The sequence below is a fragment of the Neovison vison genome, chromosome 11, assembly GCF_020171115.1.
Source record: "Neovison vison isolate M4711 chromosome 11, ASM_NN_V1, whole genome shotgun sequence".
Classification (NCBI taxonomy): Eukaryota; Metazoa; Chordata; class Mammalia; order Carnivora; family Mustelidae; genus Neogale; species Neogale vison.
Genome location: NC_058101.1, coordinates 112,875,013 through 112,901,816, shown reverse-complemented (window position 1 = coordinate 112,901,816; position 26,804 = coordinate 112,875,013). Strand labels below are relative to the sequence as shown.

Genomic DNA, 26,804 nt, shown 5'->3' with positions numbered 1-26,804 from the left:
TTCTGTTTAAAAAATATTTTTTATTAGAAGACTTAGAAATATGCTGTTTTTTCCTGCGTGAATCAAATAATTGTACTCTGGGGAGTAATTAAACATGTTTGAAAGATGGAATTAAATCAAGACTCTGGATATTCTAAAATAAATGTTTTGGTTAGCAATATTTTGTTTATTGTGGGGTATTTAAAATTTTTTTCCTTTTGGGAAATTAAAGTGTCTGTTGACACTTAGGATGGCATTTAGGCTTTTTGATAGTTTTCCTACTCTAGTTCCTAGATATTGTGAAACTTCTTTCATTTTTATTAAAAAAAAAAAAACCTCCTCTGTGCATCTGTGTTATGCATGTTGGGATCAGTTGGCATGCATGTTACGCTCATTGTTTTTATGTAGAAACAAGTAAAATTGGGGCTGCTAACACGATTGTGTTTGTCTTTTTAAAAACTAGCTGTGTGTTCTTTTCAGTTCTATTTTGCATGTGTTTGGTGTGTTTTTGTGTATGTTTATTTTTATTTTACATAGGGAGAACCTAAAGAAGTAGTTAAACCTGTGCCCATTACATCTCCTGCTGTGTCCAAAGTCACTTCCACAACCAACATGGCCTACAATAAGGCACCACGACCCTTTGGTTCTGTGTCTTCACCAAAAGTCACATCCATCCCATCACCATCGTCTGCCTTCACCCCAGCCCATGCGACCACTTCATCACATGCTTCCCCTCCACCCGTGGCTGCTGTCACTCCTCCCTCATTTGCTGCATCCGGACTGCATGCTAATGCCAGTCTTAGTGCTGACCAGCGTTCATCTGCACTGAGCGCTGGTAAACCTGCAGTTAATGTCCCACGGCAGCCCACAGTCACCACCGCGTGTTCCGAGACTGCTCAGGAGCTAGCAGAGGGGCAGAGAAGAGGATCCCAGGGTGACATTAAACAGCAAAATGGGTAGGTGGCCAAGGGTGCTTTCTGCTCTTATCAAAACTCTTCTTTCAGGTAATTTCCGGGAGATAATTGACCCCCACCCTCCATCAGTGGTTCTTTGAAGGAAAGAAGATAAAATTTTATTTGCTTCATTAACATGTAGCTTTATATTAAATACGTGTAGCACTTTCTGCAAGGCAATTATAGGTTAATCAAAACCTGAGCACTGCATTTTGACATGTTATGAGCCATGTAACATACTACTCTGTAACTCTTCGCCAAGTCCCGGTATAACGTGGAGCAGCTGGCACTTATAATGCAAGGCAGATCTTGAATCTTTCTTTCTCATTTTTTCCATCCTTTTATTAGTCACTGAAAGTTTAAACAGTGGTTACAGTTGTGTCAGCTTATGTATCTCATCCTAAGGAGAGAGGAAATGAGGAGCTTGTAAGAAGCTCTTTTTCTAGGAAGTAGTCTTAAGACAGAAAACAAATTTAGTTTTGACTCATGTCTACATATGATGCATTAGCTTAGGTCAGATAGCCAGCAACATTCTTTTCAGATAAGCTTAAGCTAGAATTTGGTCTGTAAAAGCAAACAGTAATGACAGAACAATAGCATCGAAGGATACTTCCCAAACATCAGAAACAAATTAGAGGATGTTTTCATTGTAAAGATTTTTCTAAAATGTGAATAGGTTTATGGAAGTGGACACTAGATGTTTAATGTCAGTGGAAGTTTTGAAAATCTATTCCTTATTATTTTTTTCCTTTTTGAGGCATTTAAAAACATTGGTTGACGTGCATTTTCAGCAGCTTCCTTTATAGATGGTCGTCTTATTCTTTTTGGAATTCTGTGACTATACTTGAAGCCAGAGTCATTTTTGTAAAATCATTTTGATCACATTTATTTTGACAAAAATGTGCTTTAAAAGGAAAACAAAGGAAAATCATCTGCATGCATGATTTTTTTGTTTAACCAATGCCAGTTCCCAGGAAAATATAATTAAAATAATTGCGTGCATAGGTCCTTTCTGAGATAATCCCTTCCGAATGTTAATTCACGTAATGAAGGGGCTGTGCTTTCTGTAGCACCGCTGCCATGGCAATGTGGGGCTTTGAAAAGAAGGTGGCAGGGCTCCAGGCTGCTGCTGAGAGAAAGAGCAGGAGGTCTGGAAGAACAGCTACTGCTTCGAACATACAGTTTTTGTGGTTGTGGGTGGCTTTTTAAAGTTTTGATGCATATATTGAGGAAAATTAGTGTCCTTCAAAGAATGTTATTTCTTCTTTTATTTGAGAAAGAGAAATAATATGTGTGTTGAGGTTGTGTTTTTTTGTATGTCCATTTCAAGACAATAGAATTTAGAGTGAGCAAAATGGATATTCTTAGAAGAAAGATGCTGCCTGTCAAATTATTGGCCCCATAGAAAACTAAAAGCAGAAATCTACTATGTTAATTAAATTCCCATTTCAGTGTAAAAAAGTCCACTGGAAGAAGTCTGAACAAAAATATTTCTCCTTCTGACATTTCTTAAAATTTTATAAAATGGTCTTCTTTTTCTTTTCTTTTCTTTTTTTTTAAGGAAAAAAAATCCAACTTTACTGATTCATATAAGATAGTCTTCTTAGTGGAAACTTATACAGGTAAAAGTAAATTGAGGTATGGAAAAGTACTATATTTACAACACGAAAATATGAATAAGAAACTTAATAAAAACAACTTTATAATGAGTAAGAAGCATTCATTATAAAGAATGCATATAAAGAAGCATATAAAAACAACTTTGACCCTTAAACATAAAATGATTTAAAGCTTATTATTTTCAAACTGAAACTGTAGAAGTGGTGTATAGTAATAAGGCCTCGATGACGGCTTTTTAATCAGTGGACATGTGATTACTGAGCATGTGCCTTTGTCTAGCACTGTGCAAGAATTCAAGGAAAGGGGGGTTATTACATATTTTGCATTGTGAACATGCAAGGTACTGCTTCACACTAGCAAAGTGGGTATATTTAAAGATAGGTTGATTTCAGATGTTGTCCAGGTGATGGACAATGAACACTTGATTAGTCTGAAAACAAGTGTGGTGTCTGTGAAATTCTAAGACAGATTTGCAGTTGACATTTCTCTCACTGCATTCAGACTAGAGAAATCAAAGATAAATCACGCTTTTTACTAGTCAATGATCTGTCATTTTGAAGGATAGTGTTTTGTGGTATTGGTGAATATATTTCCCTCATCAGGTAGCAAACTTTGTCTGAAATAATTGTCAGAGTATTTACTAATTATGTGATTAGTACATTCATTTTTCATATTTTTGTAATGTTACAAAAGATATGCAATGTTGAGAGTTGTGACTTTTTATTACTTTTTATTTTAAAAATAATACATGCCAGTAACCAAAAATTTAAGTGTTCAGAAGGGTATAAAGCTAAGTTCTTAAGTTGTCTTTTTCCTCAAAGCAGAAAGATTATTAGTATTTAAGTGATTTAAAGTCATTGGCCAGTTTGCCAAATTGATAGGTGTCTCACCCCAATTTATGTGGGATTAATTAACATAAGATGCAAATAAGTGTTTATTTGTTATGCATTACTACTGAGAAATTATTACTCATCATAAAGTGTAAAATCTGTAATTATATTGATAGTTTTAGAAGGTTTCTTAATAATGCTATATAAGTGCTCTTGTTCCTTCTTATAAATAATACTGAACAAGGCACTTTGTGAAATTTTTTTTTCCAATTTATTTATTTTCAGAAAAACAGTATTCATTATTTTTTCACCGCTTTGTGAAATTTTTCATCTTTCTTCTACATATACAAATTACTGGTCTTGACTCGCTATTTTCCTTACTCCTCTCCCTCTTTATCTACTTAGACCAAAATGGGACTTTGTATTCCAAACTGGAAGGGAAGCTATTTTGCATCAAGTAGTTTAAGTAATTTACCTTTTCTCTTTCCATATGCCCTTGCATTATAATGTGCCACTGCTTTCAAGAGGTAAGTGCGTCATGTATCCTTTATTAATTTCAATTTTGTTGGGCTGCAATTTCTTCTAACAGTTCCAATATGTCATTTTGAAGAAACTGGTGGCCTTGGAAGATACAAAGTATGATATCGTAGTAATATTTTAAAATGCTTTTCTTTTTACAGAAAACACAAGTGACAAAGTTAGTATCCACATTACTGGAGAGGAAATATGGTGATTTATATATGAGTAAAGAGCATGAATGTGTCTGATTTTTGCAAAATTAACATTTTGCAAAACCGCTGTCATTAAAAAAAAACACAATTTAGTGTTTTCAATAAGTTTGGTTTGCATTGCTATGTTGTAGTGAATTGCTTTTTGGTAATAAATAATAATATTTAACTTTTGCCATAAAATATATGTGGGGTTTGCTGTGTAGTGGTTTATAAGACATAATGCTTGGGGGAATGTAATTTGTGTCAGTCAAGACTGTTAAAAGACAAAGAGAAAGATACAAGAGAAAGCATAACATACGTAGCGCTAGCAAATAACATGTACAAAACTGAATTGTTTTCCAAATTCACATAACAAACCAGTGTTCCCAGGCAAAGTTCCTTAAGAACCTTTTTGATTTTTTTTAGCAATGTTGCTGGAAGTTTTATACCTCTACATGTACAGTTGTGTGACTCTAGATACAAAGTTTATACATACCTTTCTACATTAGCTAAGAGAGGTAGTTAGTGGCTTATTAAATGACATAGGTCGTTGGCATAGACATTGGGAATCACTGTGGAATACCCTTAAAACCTCGCTTTTGTGTCTGTTGGTCTTGATGGTACACTGGCTGGTGATTAATAGCCTTAAAAATAGATAAAAATCACATTAGATAATAAATTAATTCTGTGTTATGATTAGTCTGAGCATGTGCTGAAATGTATCATCACAATGTAGATTAGAATTGAAAATATATAATATTTAACTATTTTAGGCATACCAGAGAATTAATGATCAAATTATTAGAACAACTTTATTCCAGTGTGGCTGTGGTCTCACTAATTGAATAGTTCCATGTTCCATACCCTTGGGAATATGGTACACCATGGTACTAGTGAAAGATCTCCAAGCCCTAATTTATTATTTAAATTCTTATACACAAAGATTTTGACTAGTTTTTAGAGTCCATAATAAACAATTTTACTTATAAAGGGGAAAAATTGTGCCTTGGAAAAATAAATATAAGCATGTAGGTTAAATATATGTATTTTTAAATTCAGCATTCAGATTCATTAATTTATTAGATATTACTGTCCATTGTGCTAGGTGTTTATGAGTGGATTATGTGATTTAATTCTCATTCAGACTTTGAACACTGAGAAGTTACTTAATTTTCTCAAGTCATGCATTTGTAAGTGATTAAGATTCAAGCTTAGGTTTTTCTGAAGCCAGTTTGACATGCCTTCCTCTGCATTACCTGACTGTGATCCTGTTCTGTTACTTTGAACTAGTATTTGTTTTGAAATGGGTTGAAGCAGTATAAATGAATAATGTGCATAAACTACAGTTGGGTTTGATAGTACTTTTTTTGTTTTTAATATCAGTTAGGGGATCTACCCTAACAACAAACTGTGTTTGTGTGGTTTTCAGAGTGTCTTTACTTAAATTAAACTTAATGCCCTTATAAGAATTGTGAAAGAAAAAGAAATTATAACCATTTCACTGTTTAGTAAAGAGGGGCTTCTGTAGATTTCACCTTGTCCAGGGCAGAGGGCAAGTGGCAGCATAGTCAGGGTGTGGAGCCAGGTCTTCTCATTGTCACGTTAGCACAAATGCCATTGCAGTGTATGATGCTCCATTCCACCTGGGCACATTTTCTGAAATGCTTGGAAATATTCGTTTGATGTATACAAATTGGCATCTTTAGGTCAAAACCAATCTAGTCTCCATTTGTTGCCACTTACTACACAGTAGAACCAGTTCCCTCCCAACTTCATGTTGATATAAAACTTTCCCCCCTAAACTTAAAAATGTTTAACTATGTATCTAAAATTCTGTTCAGGGGAGGTTATTTTGAAAAGCTGTTTCCCTGCTATATAAAATCATAAGGCAGAGGAGAGTATGCTTTAAGTCGTGGCTACAGCAGAGTACATATCAATAAATGCTGAGATCAGCATACTCCTGCGTCCCACCCCCCTTCAGTGAAACTCAGCCCTCTGTAGAGTTTATGAAACTGACTTTGATATATATCCAGGAAATACAGCTACACTGAGCAGTGTTAATATTAAAACTGTCATAATGAATTGCTAGTTACTCTGACTAAGCTTCATTTCAGGATTGGTTCAGCAGTGTGTTGGCAAACTATGTACAGTTTATACTTCAGTCTTCTCTGTCCATAATGGTGTATAAATATATTTGTCTTTAATGATTCTACAATTAATAGGCTGTGTGAATGAATTATGTTTTGAGATCTTCCTTCTTTAAATGTTATTAGTGTAGTTCCTTCACTATACCATATTAGGCATGCCTTTTTGAGTAATAATAAAAAATAATAGAAAATGAAAGCATGAATTCCTATGAATCAATATCAGACTTACTGGGATTTGCTTGTGAATAAGCATGGTAATGACAGACAGAGGAGAGTATGAAAATTAAGTGGTAGCCCATTATTTATGATCCAGTATGCTTCCTATATTTTCTGTCATAATCACATTTTTTAAAACTAAGAGAAAAATCAAATAGCATGTTATTTCTTTGTAGTATCTGTTTCAGGATAATTGTTTTTTGGCTTTTTATGTTTTTATCTTACTCCAAGTTAACATACAGTTTCAGTTGTACAATATAGTGATTTTGGCAGGGGATTAAGTTTTTATTTTAATGATTCAGGATAATTTTTGTGAGATTGCATTTGCTATTAATACATACTTCACATGTTATGTGAGTGAAAGACTTTCTCTGATTTTAAGTGTTTCTAAAATGTTCTGTTTCTACATCTTACATCCAGTAATTATTTTATTCTCTCCCTTTTGTTAGGAACATAATAGAAATTTGGATTCATGCTAAAATGAAATAAATGAACCTAGAGATCTTTTTAAATAGTGAATCTTTCTCTGTTAACATATAACAGAATTTTGACTAATATTTGTTCATTTTTGTTTGTGTTTACATGTTTATTTTGAAGCATGGTGTTTATGTGTAATATCTTCATGTAAATTCATTGTTTTGAATTTCATTATTTCATTTTTTATTTTCTTTTTTCTTTCTCTTTTTTTCTATCCCCCCCCCCATTTTTTTTGCCTCTTATTTGTCCATTTTCCATTATCCTGGGAACATCAATGTCTTCTCTACTCTGTTACATATTTCTTGTGTGTATTATTCTTCCTTCAGTAACCCTGGCACTGTGTAAGTACCTAATCAATGGTTCCTTTTGTAATTTCATCATTGTCTCTAACTTTCCATCTTACTTTCAATTTAATACCACCAGCAAACTTGGTTAATGTCTTCTCCATGCAAGAATTTTCAAATTTGTTAAGGAACCTAGGAAACATGTTTTTCATACTAAAGAACTTCTTCTAAATCAGTGGGTATGTTTTCCGCTTTGGCGGTGGGAAAAATCAGTAAGCTGCACCTTCAAAGAGAGAAGTATTGTAGACCGTGTATACTGGAGTTAGAGACATAGTTTTGGTCTCTCTTGTTTAGTATTTTTTAAAAATATGAATAAAGTTGCTAATTGTGAATATCTGTATTTTGAAATAAATTATTTGCTTTTGGTAGTTAAATTTATGTTCTATCTCAAATATATTTTTAAAAAATAAAATCATTGAGATGACTCTCTTCTTTATCACAGCCATCAGAGTTTAGAGTATCAGAACCTGAAAAGCTAAGTGAATGTTTAGAAACTTCATATCACTTAACACAGGGCCTTAAGCTGTGGTGAATATCAGAGATTCAGAGGTGTACCATGCTTTTTCCAAGTACGTTGTGGCTAAAATGTATTCTTAAGTGGTGTCATTTTATTTTTCCCAGTGTACTTACTCTTAGCTTGACACCACTGTTTTGTATTTTTACAGACCAAACCTTTTGTAGAAAATAAAATAATCTTATAGTTGAAATTGGCACCATTTAAGAGTAAACTGCATTCAGTAATTTCAGAGAAATTTAAACTTTAAGTTTAGTAGCTAAATATGAAGTTTTTCAAGTAATTGCATAAGATCTTTACCTTATGTCTGTTTGTTGTCTGTTTAGGAAATTATATCTTCTAAATGTAGTGTGTTTATGAAGTACTCTGTGTATTCTGATTTTTTAAAAATTCTTTTTTTAAGATTTCATTTATTTATTTGACAGAGATCACAAGTAGACAGAGAGACAGGCAGAGAGTGGGGGGGAAGCAGGCTCCCTGCTGAACAGAGAGGCTGATGCGGGCCTCAATCCCAGGACCCCGGAATCGCGACCTGAGCTTAAGGCAGAGGCTTAACCCACTGAGCCACCTAGGCGCCCCCTAAAACCCTCTTTTAAAAAAGATTGGGTTTTTAGTGAAGTAATTAATATCAGATATTTCACTTTTGGAATCTTAAAATTTTACCATAAGCTATAAATATTTTGTATGTAAATATTATTTACTCTGTTATTTTTCAAGATTTATTTATTTGAGGAAAAGAGAGTTCATGGGGATGGGGCAGAGGGAGAGAATCTCAAGCAGATTCCCACTGAGCGCAGAGCCCCAACATGGCTAGTCTCATGACCCATGATATTGTGACCTGAACCCAAGTGGAAACCAAGGGTGGGACACTTAACACTTAACTGCTGAGCCAACCGAGGCACCCTTCTTCTGTTCTTTATATATTCTGATGATCCATAGTCTTTTTAAAAAATTTTATTTATTTATTTGACAGACAAGAGATCACAAGTAGGTAGAGAGGCAGACAGAGAGAGAGAGAAGAGGAAGCAGGCTCCCTGACAAGCAGAGTGCCTGATGCCGGACTTGATTCCAGGACCCTGAGACCCCGAGACCATGACCTGAGCTGAAGGCAGAGGCTTACCCCACTGAGCCACCCAGGCATCCCTGAGGACCCCATAGCCTTAAAACATGCATTTCAAATAATGTTTTTAGTGATCATAAAAGAAGCCATTATGTAATCATTACTGTGCATTAGGTACTTTAGAGAACACTTCACATATATTATTGATCTTATTTATTCCTCAAAACAACTCTTTGGGGCGCCAGGGTGGCTCAGTGGGTTAAGCCGCTGCCTTCGGCTCAGGTCATGATCTCGGGGTCCTGGGATTGAGTCCCGCATCGGGCTCTCTGCTCAGCAGGGAGCCTGCTTCCTTCTCTCTCTCTGCCTGCCTCTCCATCTACTTGTGATTTCTCTCTGTCAAATAAATAAATAAAATCTTAAAAAAAAAAAAAAAAACTCTTTAAGGTAAATGCAGTCCCTTTTCCTCTGATGGGGAGAAGTTAAATGACTTGCACGAAACACCCACTAAGTGAAGGATGTCATGCTTGAAACTATTACTTGTCTGTTTTTAAAGCCAGTGTTGATGTTAATCCCATCATATTGTTCATTGGGCAAGAACACTTCTAGTATACCAAAACAGTTTTAGGAGTGTAACTTTTAAAATGACAGCAGTCCAGCGACATTCTGATAGTACTGTGAGTTTGTAGCAAGGAGTTACACCCAGGAGGTTTTGACACTCACATCTGATACTCTTTTAGCACTTCCTCTGCTTGGATCTTACGGCAATAGTCTGCTAGTCCAGACTTAGGCTCCTTTATCTCTCCTGGAATTAGACTTAATAGCTTCCAAAAGTTTGAGTTTGTCCTGTTTTGATGGGGAGGGAGAAGAGAACAGAGTATTCATTATGTTAGTAGATCTTAGACCAAAGTATTAATGTATTTAATAAATTCCTTAATGTTTATGCTTTGTTAATAGAAAAATGAATGTTCTTAGCAAACTCATAGTTCTTGAATTCTATAGTTTACAATCCCTTTCACACATATTATTTCATTTAATGCTTAGAACAGTGCCACTTGTATTTGATATACTCATCTATAAATGAAAAGAAAAAGGCTCAGTGAGGTTGGCTTGTCCAGAAGTCACACATCTGTAAAATCATAGAGCCAAGATTTACATCTTGGTGTTTTGATAAATTTATTGGTTTCCCATATACCACAGCTCTTATTCCCTACACTGACCCTGCACATAACTTTATTTAGAATGATGGATATCTACACATGAATGAGAAAGCCATAGAAAGTAACAGTTCTGACCCTTTTCAAAATTATGTTTGGAATTACTGACTTAGCCTATACTAAACCATTCCCGGGAATTACTGAGTTAGCCTGTATTGAACCAGTTCCCGGGAGTAGTGAAGATACATTCCTTTAATTTTGTGAAAGCCAGTACATTTTGGGAATATGTTGATATTTAATGGTGGTTGCAAATTATAGTCCATAGCTGTGTTTAGTGAAGCATAAGATAGGTAGAAGAACAATACATGTAATTACAAAAAAAATTTTTTAACTGTGGACTTTGCAGTTCTCATTATTTTCCTTCTTTTCTTACTCTTTTCCTTTTCTTTATGCTGGAATCTCTCTTCTGCTGCCTTCTTCTGTCCATTAAAAGGAGAACCCCACCTAAACGGTAAACTTTCTTTTGGATAGATACTTATATTATTTTATGTTAGCATATAAATGTCTTTTTTTTTTTTTAACTAGTTTCAGAAAAAGTCTATTACAGCAGGGCATCTTTTTAAAAAATCGAGGCTGAGTTCACTAGGAAAAGCAAAGATATATTTAAAAAAGCATTGATATTAAATGTGTAAATTATAATTAATTTGGTAGAGGATATTTTATCCTTAACATGATTTAAAAATTTGTAATTCTTTCCTTCCTAGCCCACCAAGAAAACACATTGTGGAGCGCAATACGGAGTTTTATCACATACCAACTCATAGTGATGCCAGCAAGAAGAGACTGATTGAGGACACTGAAGATTGGCGTCCACGGACTGGAACGACTCAGTCTCGTTCTTTCCGAATCCTCGCCCAGATCACTGGAACTGAGCATCGTAAGTTAATACCTAGGGATTGTAATATACAAATGTTCTTTGGCATAGAGAACAGCATTTAGACAGATGGGTAATTATTGGAAAACAGTAATTTTCCTGAGGCAGTTTGCTTTTAAATTATGCCATGCATAATATGGTTCACATACATAAGCTAGCCCAGGAGAGTTGCATTGAAAAGTGGAGCAGTAGTAGCAGCAGTAGTAGTGCTGACCATAGTACACAGCCAATGACAGCATGACATGGGATGTTTTTTATTGTCTCTGCACAGCTTGACCATCTGATATTGACTGGTACAGGTAATTGTTCAAATGATTTTTCAAGTTAAAAAAAGTCAACTAATGTTGGATATTACTTATTATATTTCAGTGAAAGAATCGGATACTGAAAATACAAAGAAGGCAAAGTAAGTTGTCCGTTTCTTTGGTTGATTGGAATGCTTTCCTTTACGTGAATGATCTCGCTTTATTTTTTCACATTTTCCAGTGTAGTGGTATGGCTTTTTGTCTTTGTAACTAGAAGCTAAGCATTTAACTTTGGTATCTTTGGTGGGACTTAACTGTGGGATTTAAAAACTTAGAGATTTCTGAATTAGTAGATACCGTCTGCATTTCATGCAAGGTTAATATCCTTTCGTATTGAAAAAAGTGGGCAGAAGAATATAATTGGGAGTGCTTTGCTAACGCTATGGGTCTTCGTGAGTGAGATGGTGTTGTCTTGTAGAAATTTTGTTTTTGGGCATAAAAATGGGTTTCCAAGAGGGCTCTATGTATTAATTTCTGTGTTTATAAAAATGCTCTACCCTTAAAATCTTTGCTATTAAATAAAATAGTTATGTAAAATTAAACTTTTAAAAAGCATGTTTTCTGCATGATGAACTAAGTGTAGAAACTTTTTCTTTCTCTTTCTTATGACTCTTCTATCACTTTTCTTTTCTTTTCTTTTCTTTTTTTTTTCCCACAGGGAAAAGATACCCCTTCACGTCTTTAGTCCCAAATACACAAAATTACGTGACTGGCACCATGAAGTTTCAGCACGTGCTCTTAACGTACAGTGATTTATGAGTCTTGCCCCCCAAGCAACCGGCACATAACCTTTTCATTCACTTTTTCTTTTTTTCCAACCTCACAGCAAAATCTGTATTAAATTTGCCTTACGAAAAAATAGAATCTTTTCTATACTTTTCTAACCATTTCCTGCAGTTGTAAAAAAAGAGGAAGATTAACTTGTTTTGTGCTAGTTGGTAGCTAACAAATCTTAAACCAAGAGAGTAAAGTAAGGGACTCTGATCTGTTCAGTGGTCTTATATCTGTTTCCATTGTTATTAGGGTAGTAATGTTGGAAGAGGAACTCTATTTGAAGTTGAATTTGGTTGGTTGTGTAAAGCAGAGGCAGATGAGCAAATAATATTCTCATCTAATTTTGAAAATACACCGTTAATGTTACTACCTTTCCCAAGATTACTTTTAAATTCATTATTACATAATGTTCAAAGTGGGTTGTAAATTATCCTAAGTAAGCAAGTAGGAGGAGGCAAGATAAAACAGAGAAGACTTTATTAGAATAGAGTTTATTGTAGATTTGGGTATTTTTTAAAGCAGGTATTATTTCAGGATGGCTATGAAGAGAAGGAGGCCCAGATTTGGCACCTAAAAAAGGGAAGAAGAGAATTCTGCCCCTATTTGCAGTGGGGAAATTGAGTGTTCTTTTAGTCTGGTTAGCTTCAAAAATCCCATTTTCTACCAAAAGAAATATTTCCAAACTGGTGGATGTTCTTAGGGTATAAACAACTTCAAGGCATTAACTAGTAAGAAATAGAAAAGATAGCTTTGTTTTGTTTTTAAATGAACATAAAATAAATTATAAATGATTCTTTATGTGACATCAGAAATATTTTACTTAGTGATATAAACTATTGTGTGTTGCTGCTATTCTTAGGAAACTATATTTTGGGCAATACATGCAAGCTAATATCCGACCAGATATGCTTTCTGTTTTGTAAAATAATGTATTATACGTTAGTTCTAAATTCAGTAATAAATGCATTTTGAAATTTGGAAAAGTACTGTAATAAAGTTGCCTTTAACTTAGCTTTGTAATTGTTTTCTGTTTCCCTGAAACCAGTAACAGTGCTGTCCGGGACTTGTTACACTATCACTTGGATAAAATAAATAACTCTCTGGATATTTCATTTGCAAGACATTTTTAATTTTGCAAGGCTGCTAGAATGAGTGTGAAGTATGACAAAGGCCCATTTTTTTTTTCCTGAATTGTCATGTTATTTGACATAATACCTTATGTGAGTAACATAGAAAATTAGATTGTTGCACAGCATAGCATTAGTCTTCGTGGAAAATGATTACTGGGGGATTTTGCCTGCATTCAAGGCATTTAAAAATTAACATATTATTATTACTACTATTTTTTATAAATGAGGTCTACTACACCCAGTGTGAGGTTCAAACTCACAGCCCTGAGGTCAAGTGTTACATACTCTACTGACTGGGCCAGCCAGGTGCTCCCATTCAAGACATTTTTATTTTTCTGTGTTTTTATTTTTCACTTTGATGTAACCATAGACTAGAACAACTACCTGGTAATTTGGAGAAACTAACATTAATTTCAGTTAATGTTTGATTACTATCTAAAATTTTGTACACAAAATGTATTTAAAGATCTAGGATTTATTTCCACTGTACTTCGTAATTTAGTAAGGTTTCCCTCTTCTACTGTATCAGATACTGCTTGTGGCTTTATGATCCTGACATCAATCCATTATTACTGTGTCTATGGCCTCTGTAAGAAAATATTCTTTCTTAGAACAGGCTTTCCTATACCTAGTAATTCTCATCCATCTAAAAAGATGATATTTGAAAGTAGATGGAATGAAATTCTCATGAAAATAAGCGTAGGGTAGAGTAAACAAAATATTTCCCACCAAGCACCAAACTTCTAGAGTAACTATGTAGTTGAGAGAGAGAGCTACTAGAATGAGAATTTTAGGTAAATAAAAGATTTTCTCCCTAGTAAAGACAAGTGAACATGTATAGAACTTAATAAGATGTAATAAGTACAGTTGAAAATAAGAATTTAGTACCTCCCTGATTAAAAATAAAGTACTTAATATCTCATTGAAAGCATTTACTAAGGTAAGTAGAGTGATCTATAGCTGAGTATGAGTACAAGTGTTCAGCCTGGATCACAAAGACATTCCATTTGACCCCGTCAGAGGTTGAATTCCTGTGTTCAATTAATCTTCTGGGACATCTTATATTCCTAGTTTAAAAGCTAGCCAAATATTGTAAAAGCTCCTTGCAAAAATATTATTCTAAGTCTAGTGACCTAATTTATAGCTTGTTTTTGTTTGTCTCTCTTATACAGACTTTCTTTATTATAAGCTTGTTTTTAGTGTAGAATTTGAAAGTTAAGAATTTTCAACGTTTTTGCAAGGTTTTACCAATTAGAAAATGGAATGTCTCCCACAAAGCGAATATTTTTGTTACCTTGAAAAATTTATTATTTATGGAAACAAATACTCATTTTATACAGTCTTATGCCATTTAAGATGCCCATTAGGAAGACTCAGATAAAAATATTGTAGAGAACTTTTTTTTTTTTTAAGATTTTATTTATTTATTTGGCAGACGGAGATCATAAGTAGGCAGAGAGGAAGGCAGAGAGAGAAGGAAGCAGACTCCCTGCTGAGCAGAGAGCCTGATGCGGGGCTCGATCCCAGGACCCTGGGGTAATGACCTGAGCTGAAGGTAGAGGCTTTAACCCACTGAGCCACCCAGGTGCCCCTGTAGAGAACTTATTAATAAAAATTATGATATTAAGATAGAGAGTAACTGTCCCGTGTTATATTCAGATTTATTCAGAAATTTGTGTGAATTGATTTCCCCAGATTAAAAATCTCATAATATTTTGCATCTCTGATTCATATTTAAAATCCTATAAATCACAAATAACCCATTTGTTGTCTGAGTTATTCTTCTATGTGAAATAATTACTTAAATGCCAGGCACAGATATGTACTAGGAGTTAAATAATGAGTAGCAGATAAATACATAAACAAGGTGATCTGAGGTAAATAAATTAGTATAAAGGAAATGTGGCCCACACATGGAGGGATTCCTTAGGATTTGTGGACCTCTGAGGAGATAACCTTAATGCCATCACCTGAGAGAGGAAGAAGAGTCAGCCATGCGATGACTTTGGGTCTCTGTTCAAGGCAGATGAAGTGAGTGTGGAAACCCTGAGGTGAAAAGGAACATGGCAAGTATACAGAACAGAGCAGAAGGGGCAGTATAGCCAAAATACAGTATATGATAGGAAGCATGATTTAAAGATGTAATATGTATATTTGTATCTTATATTTCCCATATTATCCACAGCATTTTGAATGGGAAGTTGTCTTCGATGTAACTACTTTCAAGAAAAATTTAAAAATGAAGAACTAAGGAGGTTTATTAAAATTTTATCAAAGCTAAATAAAGTACATTCATTTACTTAGTGTTGCTCTGGGCGTAGTTATAATTTTTATGCTTTTCCCATTAGACCCAATGAAGACTTATGAAAAGGAGGCATTATTATAGTATATGTTGATAATGCATTAGTAGAGATCAAAATTCCCTGTAAAACACACATAAAGACATTAAAAAACAAAACCTTTAATGTGTAGAAATTAGACATAAAGTACCTTCATTCATAATTTAGGGATGACTTTGAAAGTTTAGTTCTGTCTATAAAAACATATCAAGAATTGTTTGAACTCATTCCTTGTTTGTCCCATTCAAGAAAATTACTTAAACCAAGTAAATATTTCCTTGTTCATTCTTTCCAAAATAGATGTCATTAATACAGAATGATAAGCAAGGAATGATAACTTCTGAGTTTGAGACTCAGATTCACAACTCATAAGTTTCTGCCCCTGAGTTTCCCACTTCTTTAAAATAAGAAAGTTTTTCAGTGGTGGACACTGAAGCCCTTCCAGATATCACCTCAGTGGAGGACTTGATACCTCTGTTGGTGTGTGTGTGTGTGTGTGTGTGTGTGTGTGTGTGTGTGTGTGTGTGTGTGTGTAGGGGGCAGATAGCCTTCAGGGGTCAGAGAGAGAGAGAGAGAGTGTGAGTGTGTGTGTGTGTGTGTGTGTGTGTGTGTGTGTGTGTAGGGGGCAGATAGCCTTCAGGGGTCAGTGTGTGTGTGTGTGTGTGTGTATGTAGGGGGCATATAGCCTTCAGGGGTCAGAGAGAGAGAGAGTGTGTGTGTGTGTAGGGGGCAGATAGCCTTCAGGGGTCAGTGTGTGTGTGTGTGTGTGTGTGTGTGTGTGTGTGTGTGTGTATGTAGGGGACAGATAGCCTTCAGGGGTCAGAGAGAGAGAGAGAGAGAGAGAGAGAGTGTGTGTGTGTGTGTGTGTGTGTAGGGGGCAGATAGCCTTCAGGGGTCAGTGTGTGTGTGTGTGTGTGTGTATGTAGGGGGCAGATAGCCTTCAGGGATCAGCCCCTTCACATGTCACCTCAGCAGCAGATGCCCTTCCTCCAAAGCGACAGTTCATGAGCTGACTTGGAGGGGTGTAAGGCTGAAGTGAAAAGCCCCTGACCATTTCAGCCTCTGTAGAGATAACCTGGCTCTTGTAGATCCCAGCTTGGTCCTCAGTTGTGTGGATTCTTCTCATTTCTTCATCTCCCCATCATTTTCTCTGTCTTTGTCACTTCTGATCCCTTCTCCTTGAATTTTCAACCCAGATCACAAACAGCATTTAGGGAAACCCTTAAAATGAAAGATCATGTTCGTGCAGCCAGCAAGGTATATGGAAGCTGAGAAGAGGTCACATTACTTCTCTTGCCTTGAGTAAAGGATGTTTTTTAGGTAATTGCAAAGAAGCATTCTGGGACTAACGAGTTGGTAAAGCAATTTAGAAATCAGATGTAGTCAAAGCTATATGAATGAATCAATGAAAAGCTTCAAAGTGGAAAATTAGGATGAACTCTGAGTAAATGTAATAAACTCTTGTAACTGACAAGCAGCACTTAACAAAATATTACTATGATTTTGTATGTTACAAATTTGCCATATGCACCATTTTAGAATAAACTGTATTAGCCATTTACATTTTATTTGAACACATCTGCAGTTTTCTTCACATCCATAAAAGTTCACTTTCTGTTTTCTCTTGGGGGAGTTGCTGCTGAGAAGCAGCATAGTAGGAAATGTGTAGGGGGAAAATACAGATCTTACAGGGCCAGGAGGATGCTAGTGGGGGCTAAGGATGCTAAACATCTTCTAATGCTCTGAATAATTTCACAGAATGAAGTGTGATCCTGCCCCAAATGCCTGTGGTGTGCCAGTGAGAATGACTGGGCTGAGGGCAAATCCTCCCTCTTCCAAGATACTCTTATTCCTTCCTACAGTTCCAGCCACACAGACTCACCCACAATGTGCCACCTCCATCGTCCATAGTGGCAGTAATCTTCTGAAGTAATATACTATGTACTTTCTACCACTCCTTTCCTAGTTTGAATTGTAGATCTTAGTCTATATGTCATAAATCTTCAACTAGAGTATGAGCTCTTTGAAGCTAAGAGTGTAAGTATAATAATATAAATTGGAAGGAAAAGGCATTATTTTTTTTTTTTAAGATTTTACTTAATTTGATGGGTAGAGATCACAAGTAGACAGAAAGGCAGGCAGAGAGAGAGAGGGGGAAGCAGGCTCCCTGCTGAGCAGAGAGCCTAATACAGGGCTTGATCCCAGGACCCTGATATCATGACCTGAGCCAAAGACAGAGGCTTTAACCCACTGAGCCACCCAGGCGCCCCAGGAAAAGGCATCCTAACAGGCTTAGTATTTCTTTCTAGATACAACTGTAACTATCTAAGTAAAGCTTTATACATTCAATATATAAATGGACATTTAATATAAATATATATAAATAAAATAAATACATAAGTAGTACAAATATAAAAAATATAAGGACTGTAAGATTCATCTCTGGTGAACTAATTCTTAAATTAGAAATACACTGTATTGGACAGCTCGGGCTGCCACCTAGATACCACAGACTAGGTAACTTAAATGACAGAAATGTATTTTCTAACAGTTCTAGAAGTTAGATATCCAAGACCAAGGTGCTATGCGGGTAGATTTCTGGGAAGTCTGTTCTGTCTGGCTTGCAGATGATCACCTTCTTCATGTGTCCTCACATGGCCTTTTCTCTGTTGACTCACACAGAGCTCTGGTGTCTCCTCTTTCTGTAAGAATACTAATCTTCTCATATCAGGGACTCACTTTTACGACCTCATTTAACTTGAATTACCATCTTGTAGGCCTTATATCAAAATACTGTCACACTGGAGGGTTAGGGCTTTAACATACGAATTTTGGGGGGAAACCATTCAGTCCATAATCTATACCAGTGGCCTTTTGGTACTAATATCAATTTGGCAGGTTAGTATCTAAAAAAAGTTATTCTTAAGTAGCCTCACTGACTTGGACTCAGAAGAATTGTTGTTAATCTCTGTTGTGGTGCCTCTTTTTCTCTTTTGGATTACAGGTGTTTTCCTCCTTGCCCTATATGTCTAAATAGAGTATAAGCTCTTTGAACACAGGTGTTTGCATATCCTTACCATATGTGGCACTAGTTAGCATTAATGGTTTCTAATTGCATATAAATGCATATTTCTCCAATTTCTTAGTTGTTAAATATTAGGGAAATTTTTAGCAGCATGGTAAACATAACTTTTAATTGAATATAAATCCAGGGTAAGTCAAGTTTTTATAAAAAATAAGGCCTTAATATTTGTATTCTAGGTAAAGTGGAACCATACCTTAGTTGCTTCAAAGGAGAGTTGTTGTGCATTGGCAACCTGATTGGCAAAAGTGTTGATGCTTTCTCTCTTCTGTTATCACTTGGTTAAATGGTTATGGAAGATACTTTATAAAATATGAAAAATTTGTTTCTTAATCCATCTTCCTTTGTGTTTTTGATCTTTTTCAGCATGACTAGCTTAGTACTCGTGTGATACGACAATACCTGACTAATTTTAGAAATGGGTGTATGAAATGCCTAGTACTCTGGAAAACCCAGAGTTTTTTCATTCCTAAGGAAATGAAGTTTGAGGTTAAAGAGTCTAATCTGCAACATTGACTGAAAAGAAGCAACAGCTATATTATCAACAGCATATTAACTGTGGAAAGCTAATAATAATATGTGATTTACCAGAGTAGAGAATTATGGGGGGCTATAGGAGATTTCACTGAGGGGCACCTGGGTGGCTCAGTCAGTTAAGAGTATGCCTTCAGCTCAGGTCATGATCCCCAGGTTTTGGGCTGCCTGCTCAGTGGGGAGCTGGCTTCTCACCACCTCCACTTGTTCTCATTCTCTCTCTCAAATAAATTTTTTTTAAAAAGGAAATTTCATTGAAAGATAACTTTTAAAAAATTTATATTTATACCTAAACTACATCATTGTGTCAACACCATACAATTTATCTTAAGTTAAAGGGTGATTTTCTTGATCTCACCATCTTTTCAGTTTCTATTATAAAGTAAAATATTTAATCAGCAGTTTTAAAATTTTCATACTTATAGAGGCTTATATGAATGAGTAAAAAATAGCATTTTGATTAGCAAAAAGATGTATAAAATTATGATCAGAACATATTTTATCAGTCTTTTACCTCTCTTGCTCAAGTAATGGTAGTTTCTGATTTTTCATATATTATGGTAAGAATAATGTATGATAGGAGTTTTTAATTTTCAAAGACTTAAAATATCCTTCAAGGGAGTAGTAACTGCCTCTCCCTTTGGTAGGAAAATAGTTCAAACTCTAGTCACCAGTTACATTACACAAAGCAATGAAACAGTACTAGGGGGAAAAATCCTCCGTGTATGGGCCGTCCTGTAGCACTAAGTTAATGTCTACATGCTTTCTAGCTGAAGGCTGTCAAAACAGATTTTAAATTACTTCCTGAATAGAAACCTATCATTTTTGTACATCCATCAAAACTTTAGAATGCAGAAATTTCATAAAGATTTCCAAACATACTCTTTTTATAGCAGGTTTTAAAAATAATTTTAGTTTGTTCACAGATGTTCTGGTACCCCACATAAAATAGTTTCGTGAAGAAACAGTTGGCTGACCTGAGCCAGGTCTTCCTTCAGTTGCTGTTTCACAAATATACTGGGCTCCTGTTGTTTATCCTTTTTGAGACACATGTCACTTGAGTAAATTACCTAAAACTTATTCTTCATAAGCCATACAAAGAAATCAGGGATCACTCCCTAGTCTCATATTCCCATACTTAAATATTTTTTAAAAAGATTTTATTTGACAGAGATCACAAATAGGCAGAGAGGAAGGCAGAGAGGGGGAAGCAGGCTCCCCACTGAGCAGAGAGCTTGATGTGGGGCTCCATCCCAGAACCCTGGGATCGTGACCTGAGCCAAAGGCAGAGGCTTTAACCCACTGAGCCACCCAGGCGCCCCTCCCATATATTTTTACGAAGTGTAAGAACAAGTGGATTTGCTCGAAAATACACAACACAAAGGCATCCATAGCAGAGTCTTTTTTTTTTTAACTTATTTTTATTAACATATAAGGTATTATTTGCTCCAGGGGTATAGGTCTGTGAATCATCAGGCTTACACATTTCACAGCACTTACCATAGCACATACCCTCCCCAGTGTCCATAACCCAACCACCCTATCCCCACCCCCCCACCCCCCAGCAACCCTCAGTTTGTTTCATGAGATTGAGTCTCCTAATTTTAAAAAATAAAAATAGTAACAGATAGAATCTCTTAGTGCAGAGTACATTTGTCAACCTAGAAAAAAGTCCATAGGTCCAAAAAATGGGTATGTAACCAAGCACTAATTTTTGTCTATTGCAAAATGTGGAGTATTTGAATTTATCTCATTTCCCTTTCTACTGGTGGGTTATACTGTCCTATGCAAATACTGGTTTGGTGACCACTGTATAATGTAAAGATCGCCATCTATTGAATATAAGTGGTTACTACACTTCAGTTACTTAATGAGAAGTACTTTAGAATCATTGAAGGAAGTAACAGTTTCTATCTACTCTGTATTTTCACACAAAAATTGTTCATTACTCTGTTTAACTCTGGAAATACTTGTCTACTTTCCTAAATTAATCTGGGAAGACTACCACTTACAAGTATTTTTTAAAAATAAAAATCATTACTTGTGATAGCAAAAATTGACTTTCATGGTCCCAATGCTCATTGTTGAAAGATATAAACAAACAAAAATCATCCAAATCCAGAGGTAAATATGGAAAAAAAATTGGTTTATTTACATTCTGGAGATGCCTGAAGGCACTAAGTTCCTTAGAAGTTTTATCAGACCACCATACTATTTGGATAAATTCTTTCTGCTTCACCTGTATGGAGGTAAATCACATTGAAATTATTTTATTGAATTAAACCAGAAAGTAAAAGGAACTTACCTTCTTGATTAAAAGTCACTACTGTTGAAGACTCCTCCTGTAATGAACTTTACTTTTATTTTTTTAAGATTTTTTATTTACTTATTTGACAGAGGTCACAGGTAGGCAGAGAGGGGGAAGCAGTCTCCCCCACTGAGCAGAGAGCTCGATGTACGGCCTGATCCCAGGACCCTGGGATCATGACCTAAGCTGAAGGCAGTGGCTTTAACCCACTGAGCCACCCAGGTGCCCATGTAATGAATAATTTCAAAAGATGTCACAACTTAAAGAACATTGGTGATAGGCAGTCTTCATCCATGATGGAAGGCTTAATTTTCTATCCTTTGTCACTATTCAATTTTTAAATATTTTAGTCACATTGAAAGTTTCAGGAGACCAGGTTTTTCTACCTTTGTTATGTGAAAGTGTGTTGATTATGATAGTATGATTTTATAAAAGAAAATTGAAGAAATATATTACATAGTGTATAAAACACATGACAGATATGGATATTTAGGCATTTCAATTTTCCATTTCTTAGTCAAATTGAAGAAGTCCTTTCAAATTAAATCAATCTTAAAAGCAGGCTCAACAGTTTATGTCTCTCCTTTTGTTTTTCTTTATTTTTATGACTAGTAACAGTATGTTGAATGCTACTTCTGTGTCCAGTTTTGTGAGAGGTGTTCACCTCCAAGTTGTACCTAATTAATTATCCTGAAGAGTCTGCATTTATTTCTTTGAATAGAGTGTGTTAAAGCTAGGATGAAATCTATGCAATTTTTGGATTAGAGGTACATATTTATATTGTCTTTTCACATACTTTATTCTTTGTCCCAATATCCTAGTAATTCATGAGAAAAAAATTTGAGAATAAGTTTCTGAAAGATTTTAATTAATAAGAAGTAACAGTTTTAAACAAACTTGGTGGACTCAAATTTATTCTTTGCTTACTACAATGGCATCAAGTATCGGATATTAAATGAGCAAATTTCTTAACAAAGATACTGAAACAGTACCACATGCATGTTAAGAAAATGTACATTCACACACACAAAAATATTTAAATATGAAAAATGAAATGACCAGACAACATTAAGAGAGTAAAAAAGTGGTGTTGTCAGGGGTTACTGTAAATTAACAAATGCTCATTGTTGAAGGATATAAACAAGCAAACAAAAGTCACCCAAACCCAGAAATAAATACTGAAAAAGTTCTGGTTAGTTAGTTTACATTCTGGAGGGAATTAAATTCCCAAGTAGAAAGGGATTCTAGATGAGCTCCCAGTGGTCTGTTTTTCTCAATGGTTTATAATCCAACATTTAAAGAACTTACAGAAGAGACTTGGTAAGTAAAACTATAATGCATTAAAAAAAAAAATCCTGGAAAATGGGAAAGAAAGTAGAAGACTAGGAACAGGTAAATGTACTATTAAGTTTCAAAGAAGAAAAAAACTTCTAAACTGTAAACTAGTTTGAACTTGATGTCACCCGGAAAAAAATCTAGAAGACATTTTTAAAGCCTTGCCAGTGAGCACCAAGGAAAGGACAGAATTGCCAAGACCCAGAATTAAGTTCTCAAGAAACACATCACACCGAATTCAACACATTTTTGGTAGATTGGGGGAAATGTTAGTTTTAACAAGTCATCAAAGAAAGGCTCTTAAGATCCCATTGAATTTAATAATGAAAATGAAGTTAATGATTATCAAATTTTTAGATTTATATTAAGTTGAAGGAGTTGAACAAAGGATATTGTTTTAAAGGATCAATTCATGAGTTGGATGAGGGCTTCTACAGCTTACTTCCTAAATTTCTGGCTATCCCGAAGTGGGGAGGGATGGCATACATATTCCATAACCAGATCATCCTTGGAACATATATTAGGAGTCTAAGACCCAATGTTGTAGGAGAAAGAAAAAAAATTAATATAGTTATGTGTAGTTTGGGTCAAATAATTTTTCTCTTCTGGGACATAGTTGGTGGTAGGGATGGATAAAGTTAACAAAAATAAATGTAAAAAAAGTTAGTAATTTTAGAAAAAAAATAAACCCAATGTAAGTTAGTCATGTCCTATGACTCTCAAAATTATGAGGCAAGCAATAGTTTGATTCTACACTTAAAAAATTTCACCTGGCAAATTATGATTAATTCTTGGCATTAATGTCTGATAATTACGTAGGTAATCCCAAGAAAGTAAACTGGAAAATCATGGGACAGTTAAGCTATTTGGGTCAGAAGTATTTATATGAGTAATTGATTTCAGTTGATAATAGGGGCTAGTTCCTTGACCTAATTCTACAGCTATGTCTTCTTCTTCCTCAAACATTCTCCTTTAGTCTCAGACTTGAGTGATCCCTGCTCATGTTTATTATATTATATATGCATATAATAAACCCAGCAAGTGCTTATGAAATACTTATCATCTGCTACTCACTATTGTAGATGGTTGGTTTATAACAGAGGCAAGGCTCTGTCATGGATTTATCATCTCGTGGAGTAGACATGCAATAAAAAAGCAAATAATACAGTTTTATGTTGTGATGTTCTATAAAGAAATAATATAGGACAATATGAGTATAGTAAGGGGAGGGGAGGAATGAAGTCATTAGACACTGGGTAGGGAAAAGAAAACATGTGAGCTGAAACACGAATGATCTGAAGGAGTTAACCATGTACATATACAGAAGATAGGCTCTCTAGGCAGAGGGAACAGCAAGTGCAAAGGCCATGAGATAGGATTCAGCTTGGTGTGTTTAAGGATCTGAAAGAAGTCTACTATTACTGGAGCATAGTAAATAAAGTGATAAGAGAGTGATAAGAGATTGAAGTAGTCAGGAGCCAGATCATTTTTTGTCTTGTAAGTTGTGTTAAGGGATTTAGATTTTTAAGCCAATTAATTGAGGAGCCCAGTATAGGATTTTAATCATGGGAGTAGTATCTGATGTGTATTTTTAAAAGATCCAATCCTCTGAATACTATGTAAAATTGATTGTGAGGGAGAAAAAATGAACACAGGGGACGAATTATGTGTATTCCCTTTGTTCAGGCAAGAGATGTTATGAAGTTAGGCCAAGGAGAAGGAAATTGAATGGGTTTGTATTTTAGAATTTGTATTTAGTTTGTATTTAGAAGAAGTGCAGACAATGGGTTTGCATTTTAGAGGAAGTACTGACAATGGAGGGGGCAGGGTTTGATGAATAATGAAATACAAGAACCAGTGAATTTGGTAAGAATTAATTGAGTTGGTAAGAGTCAGTGAAATTGGGAACGGTCAGTTCAGTTCAGTAAAACTAATAGAGTCATGATATAGAGGGGTGAGTGAATTACAAAAAAAGGAGGTACTTAACATTCAGCTTTTAGAGGTATTTTTCTTATATATGAAAAGTAAAAGTTAAGAATTTTGGAGTACATGGCTCAGATGTTCCAGATGTCCATGGCTCAGATGATCTAAGACTTACTTCACTGAAGTGAAGAAGTCAAAGAACTTAGCAGTCAGGTTATTCCGTGATTCAACATGACAACACTGAAGTCATCAAGAATGACTGTTGAAATGGGTAAAGAGGAAGACAGTGAGTCAGGGCCTGAGGCAAATAGTGGATGAGGTAGAAGCAAGAAAATGAGATGAGTAGCTAGTGAGTGGTGTAATTGATGACATGAGCCTTGGAGGACTTGGGAATTTGGAGGATCTAAGACAACTGACGTTCGAAACAATATTGAGGAAGGCATTATCTCCAAGTTTATAAACATACAAGGTGTGAGAGAAAAGGAACCTCTTGAAGGGACTGCACAGAAAAATAGAGAGTACAGTGGAATAACACAGGATTTGAAAGGGTTGAGAGGGATGGGAATTTGATCAGATTAGGAGATACATAAAACAGTAAAGTCGCAAGAATCCAGGAGATGATGGATGACCCAAGGGGTTTGCACTTCTGATTGTGGCAAGTAAATGGATGGAGGGAGAGTGTGATGGGATTGATCCTCGTGGTCTGTTAGAGGAGAGAAAGTGGGCAGGAGAATGTAAGTTCCATGAGGGCAGGAAACTAAAGTGGACAGTAGAATACGTGAGGATGCCTGGCATGAAGTGGAATCCAGATGTCATCGTTGAATAAACGAGTTGGATGCAGTGATTAATGGGAGAGCTCAGGACGCGTGATCCAGAAGATTTAGCTAGATAGTGTATGACCCCTAGCTTTTGTTCTGTAATGCTAGTGGGATACTCATTGAAGCATGAGGTGCTTTGGTGGTATTCTCAAGATACCTGGCTTCTCCAAGGACTCTGGTTTGTGGCTGTTGCATAGGCATTTGGACAGATTCACATATATTTTCAAACAGGTAACAGATTGATGCAGTGGTACTTATTAAATAATATATCTTTTTATTCTGAATCTGAAATAATACCTTTATCATTTATAAATTCTTTTTATAGTATTAGGATTACGTTAATACTACAGAATGGCAGGTTTCTGCCCCATTGGGGAAGCTGTTTCTAGCTAGTTGAAATCAATAAAAGGAGCAATTAAGAAGAAATTGATGATCAGAGTGAGAGAGGCTATGGTTAGTGGTCAGTACCTTACTGATACCGAGGGATGTAGGCTTTTATCAGGGGATTGTTCCAAGTAATTTTAAAGTTGGTATTATCCCTTAAAATCTTTACATTATATTGGGGTTTTAGAATGTAGTATAATATATGCTCAATATTTACCTATCTTATCTTGAGATCCTATAGGAAAATTTTTCTAGGGGTGCATGGGTGGCTGAGTTGGTTACCTGTCTGCCTTGGGCTGAGGTTATGATCTCTAGGTCCTGGGATTGAGCCCCGAGTTGGGCTCCCTGCTCAGTGGGGAGTCTGCTTCTCTCTCTGCCCTTATACCCGGCTGATGCTCTCTCTCTCTGTCTCAAATAAATAAATAAAAATAAAAATTTTCTGAAAAGATCAAGGAATACCATAGAGTTAACTGACCTAAAGAGTTCATATAATGTTAAGACAGGGCATTATTCAATAATAACCCATCAGGGAAAGCAACAGTAGAGAAATATGTAAGAGGTAAAGCAGAATTTGAAAGGTGTGAATAAAATGGAATATATGTATATCAATAAAGAGCAAACTCTTTTCCCCAACACAAATAGTAAGTTCTGTTTGCTTCAGAGATCTCCCTTATTCTTTCCCTCTTTTCCTTGCTTCAGTAAAGTGGAAACCTCCAAGTCAGTCCTTTATCTTTGCTCTCACAAAAAAGTAAATCTCATTTTGAGTGGTATTTTCATGTTTGATCATTTATTTCATAATCTTCTTTTTACATCTAACATTCAGTCCTTTCTGCTTCCCCACGTGTAAAAAGCAAGGAGGCCCCTACTTGCTGTTTTTTAAGTTCTCTGTAAGGTACCATCTGTAATGAAGAATTAGCAGGCTTAAATAATGTTT

At 35.4% G+C, this 26,804-nt stretch overlaps 1 protein-coding gene across 4 annotated transcripts in view; it reads left to right on the top strand.

Moving 5' to 3' along the window:
• Positions 1-26,804, top strand: part of PDLIM5 (PDZ and LIM domain 5) — a 204,400-nt gene that overhangs the window by 113,324 nt on the left and 64,272 nt on the right. The window contains exons 5-8 of one of the 4 annotated variants that reach the window (XM_044224467.1): positions 844-935; positions 10,769-10,941; positions 11,308-11,344; positions 11,902-12,054. In XM_044224467.1, coding sequence (XP_044080402.1) covers positions 844-935; positions 10,769-10,941; positions 11,308-11,344; positions 11,902-11,995 — 396 coding nt within the window. In that variant the 3' untranslated portion in view covers positions 11,996-12,054. Of the gene's footprint in view, positions 1-516; positions 936-10,768; positions 10,942-11,307; positions 11,345-11,901; positions 12,055-26,804 lie in introns of those variants that run through there. The other 3 variants (XM_044224466.1, XM_044224465.1, XM_044224464.1) reach the window with 3 other exon arrangements.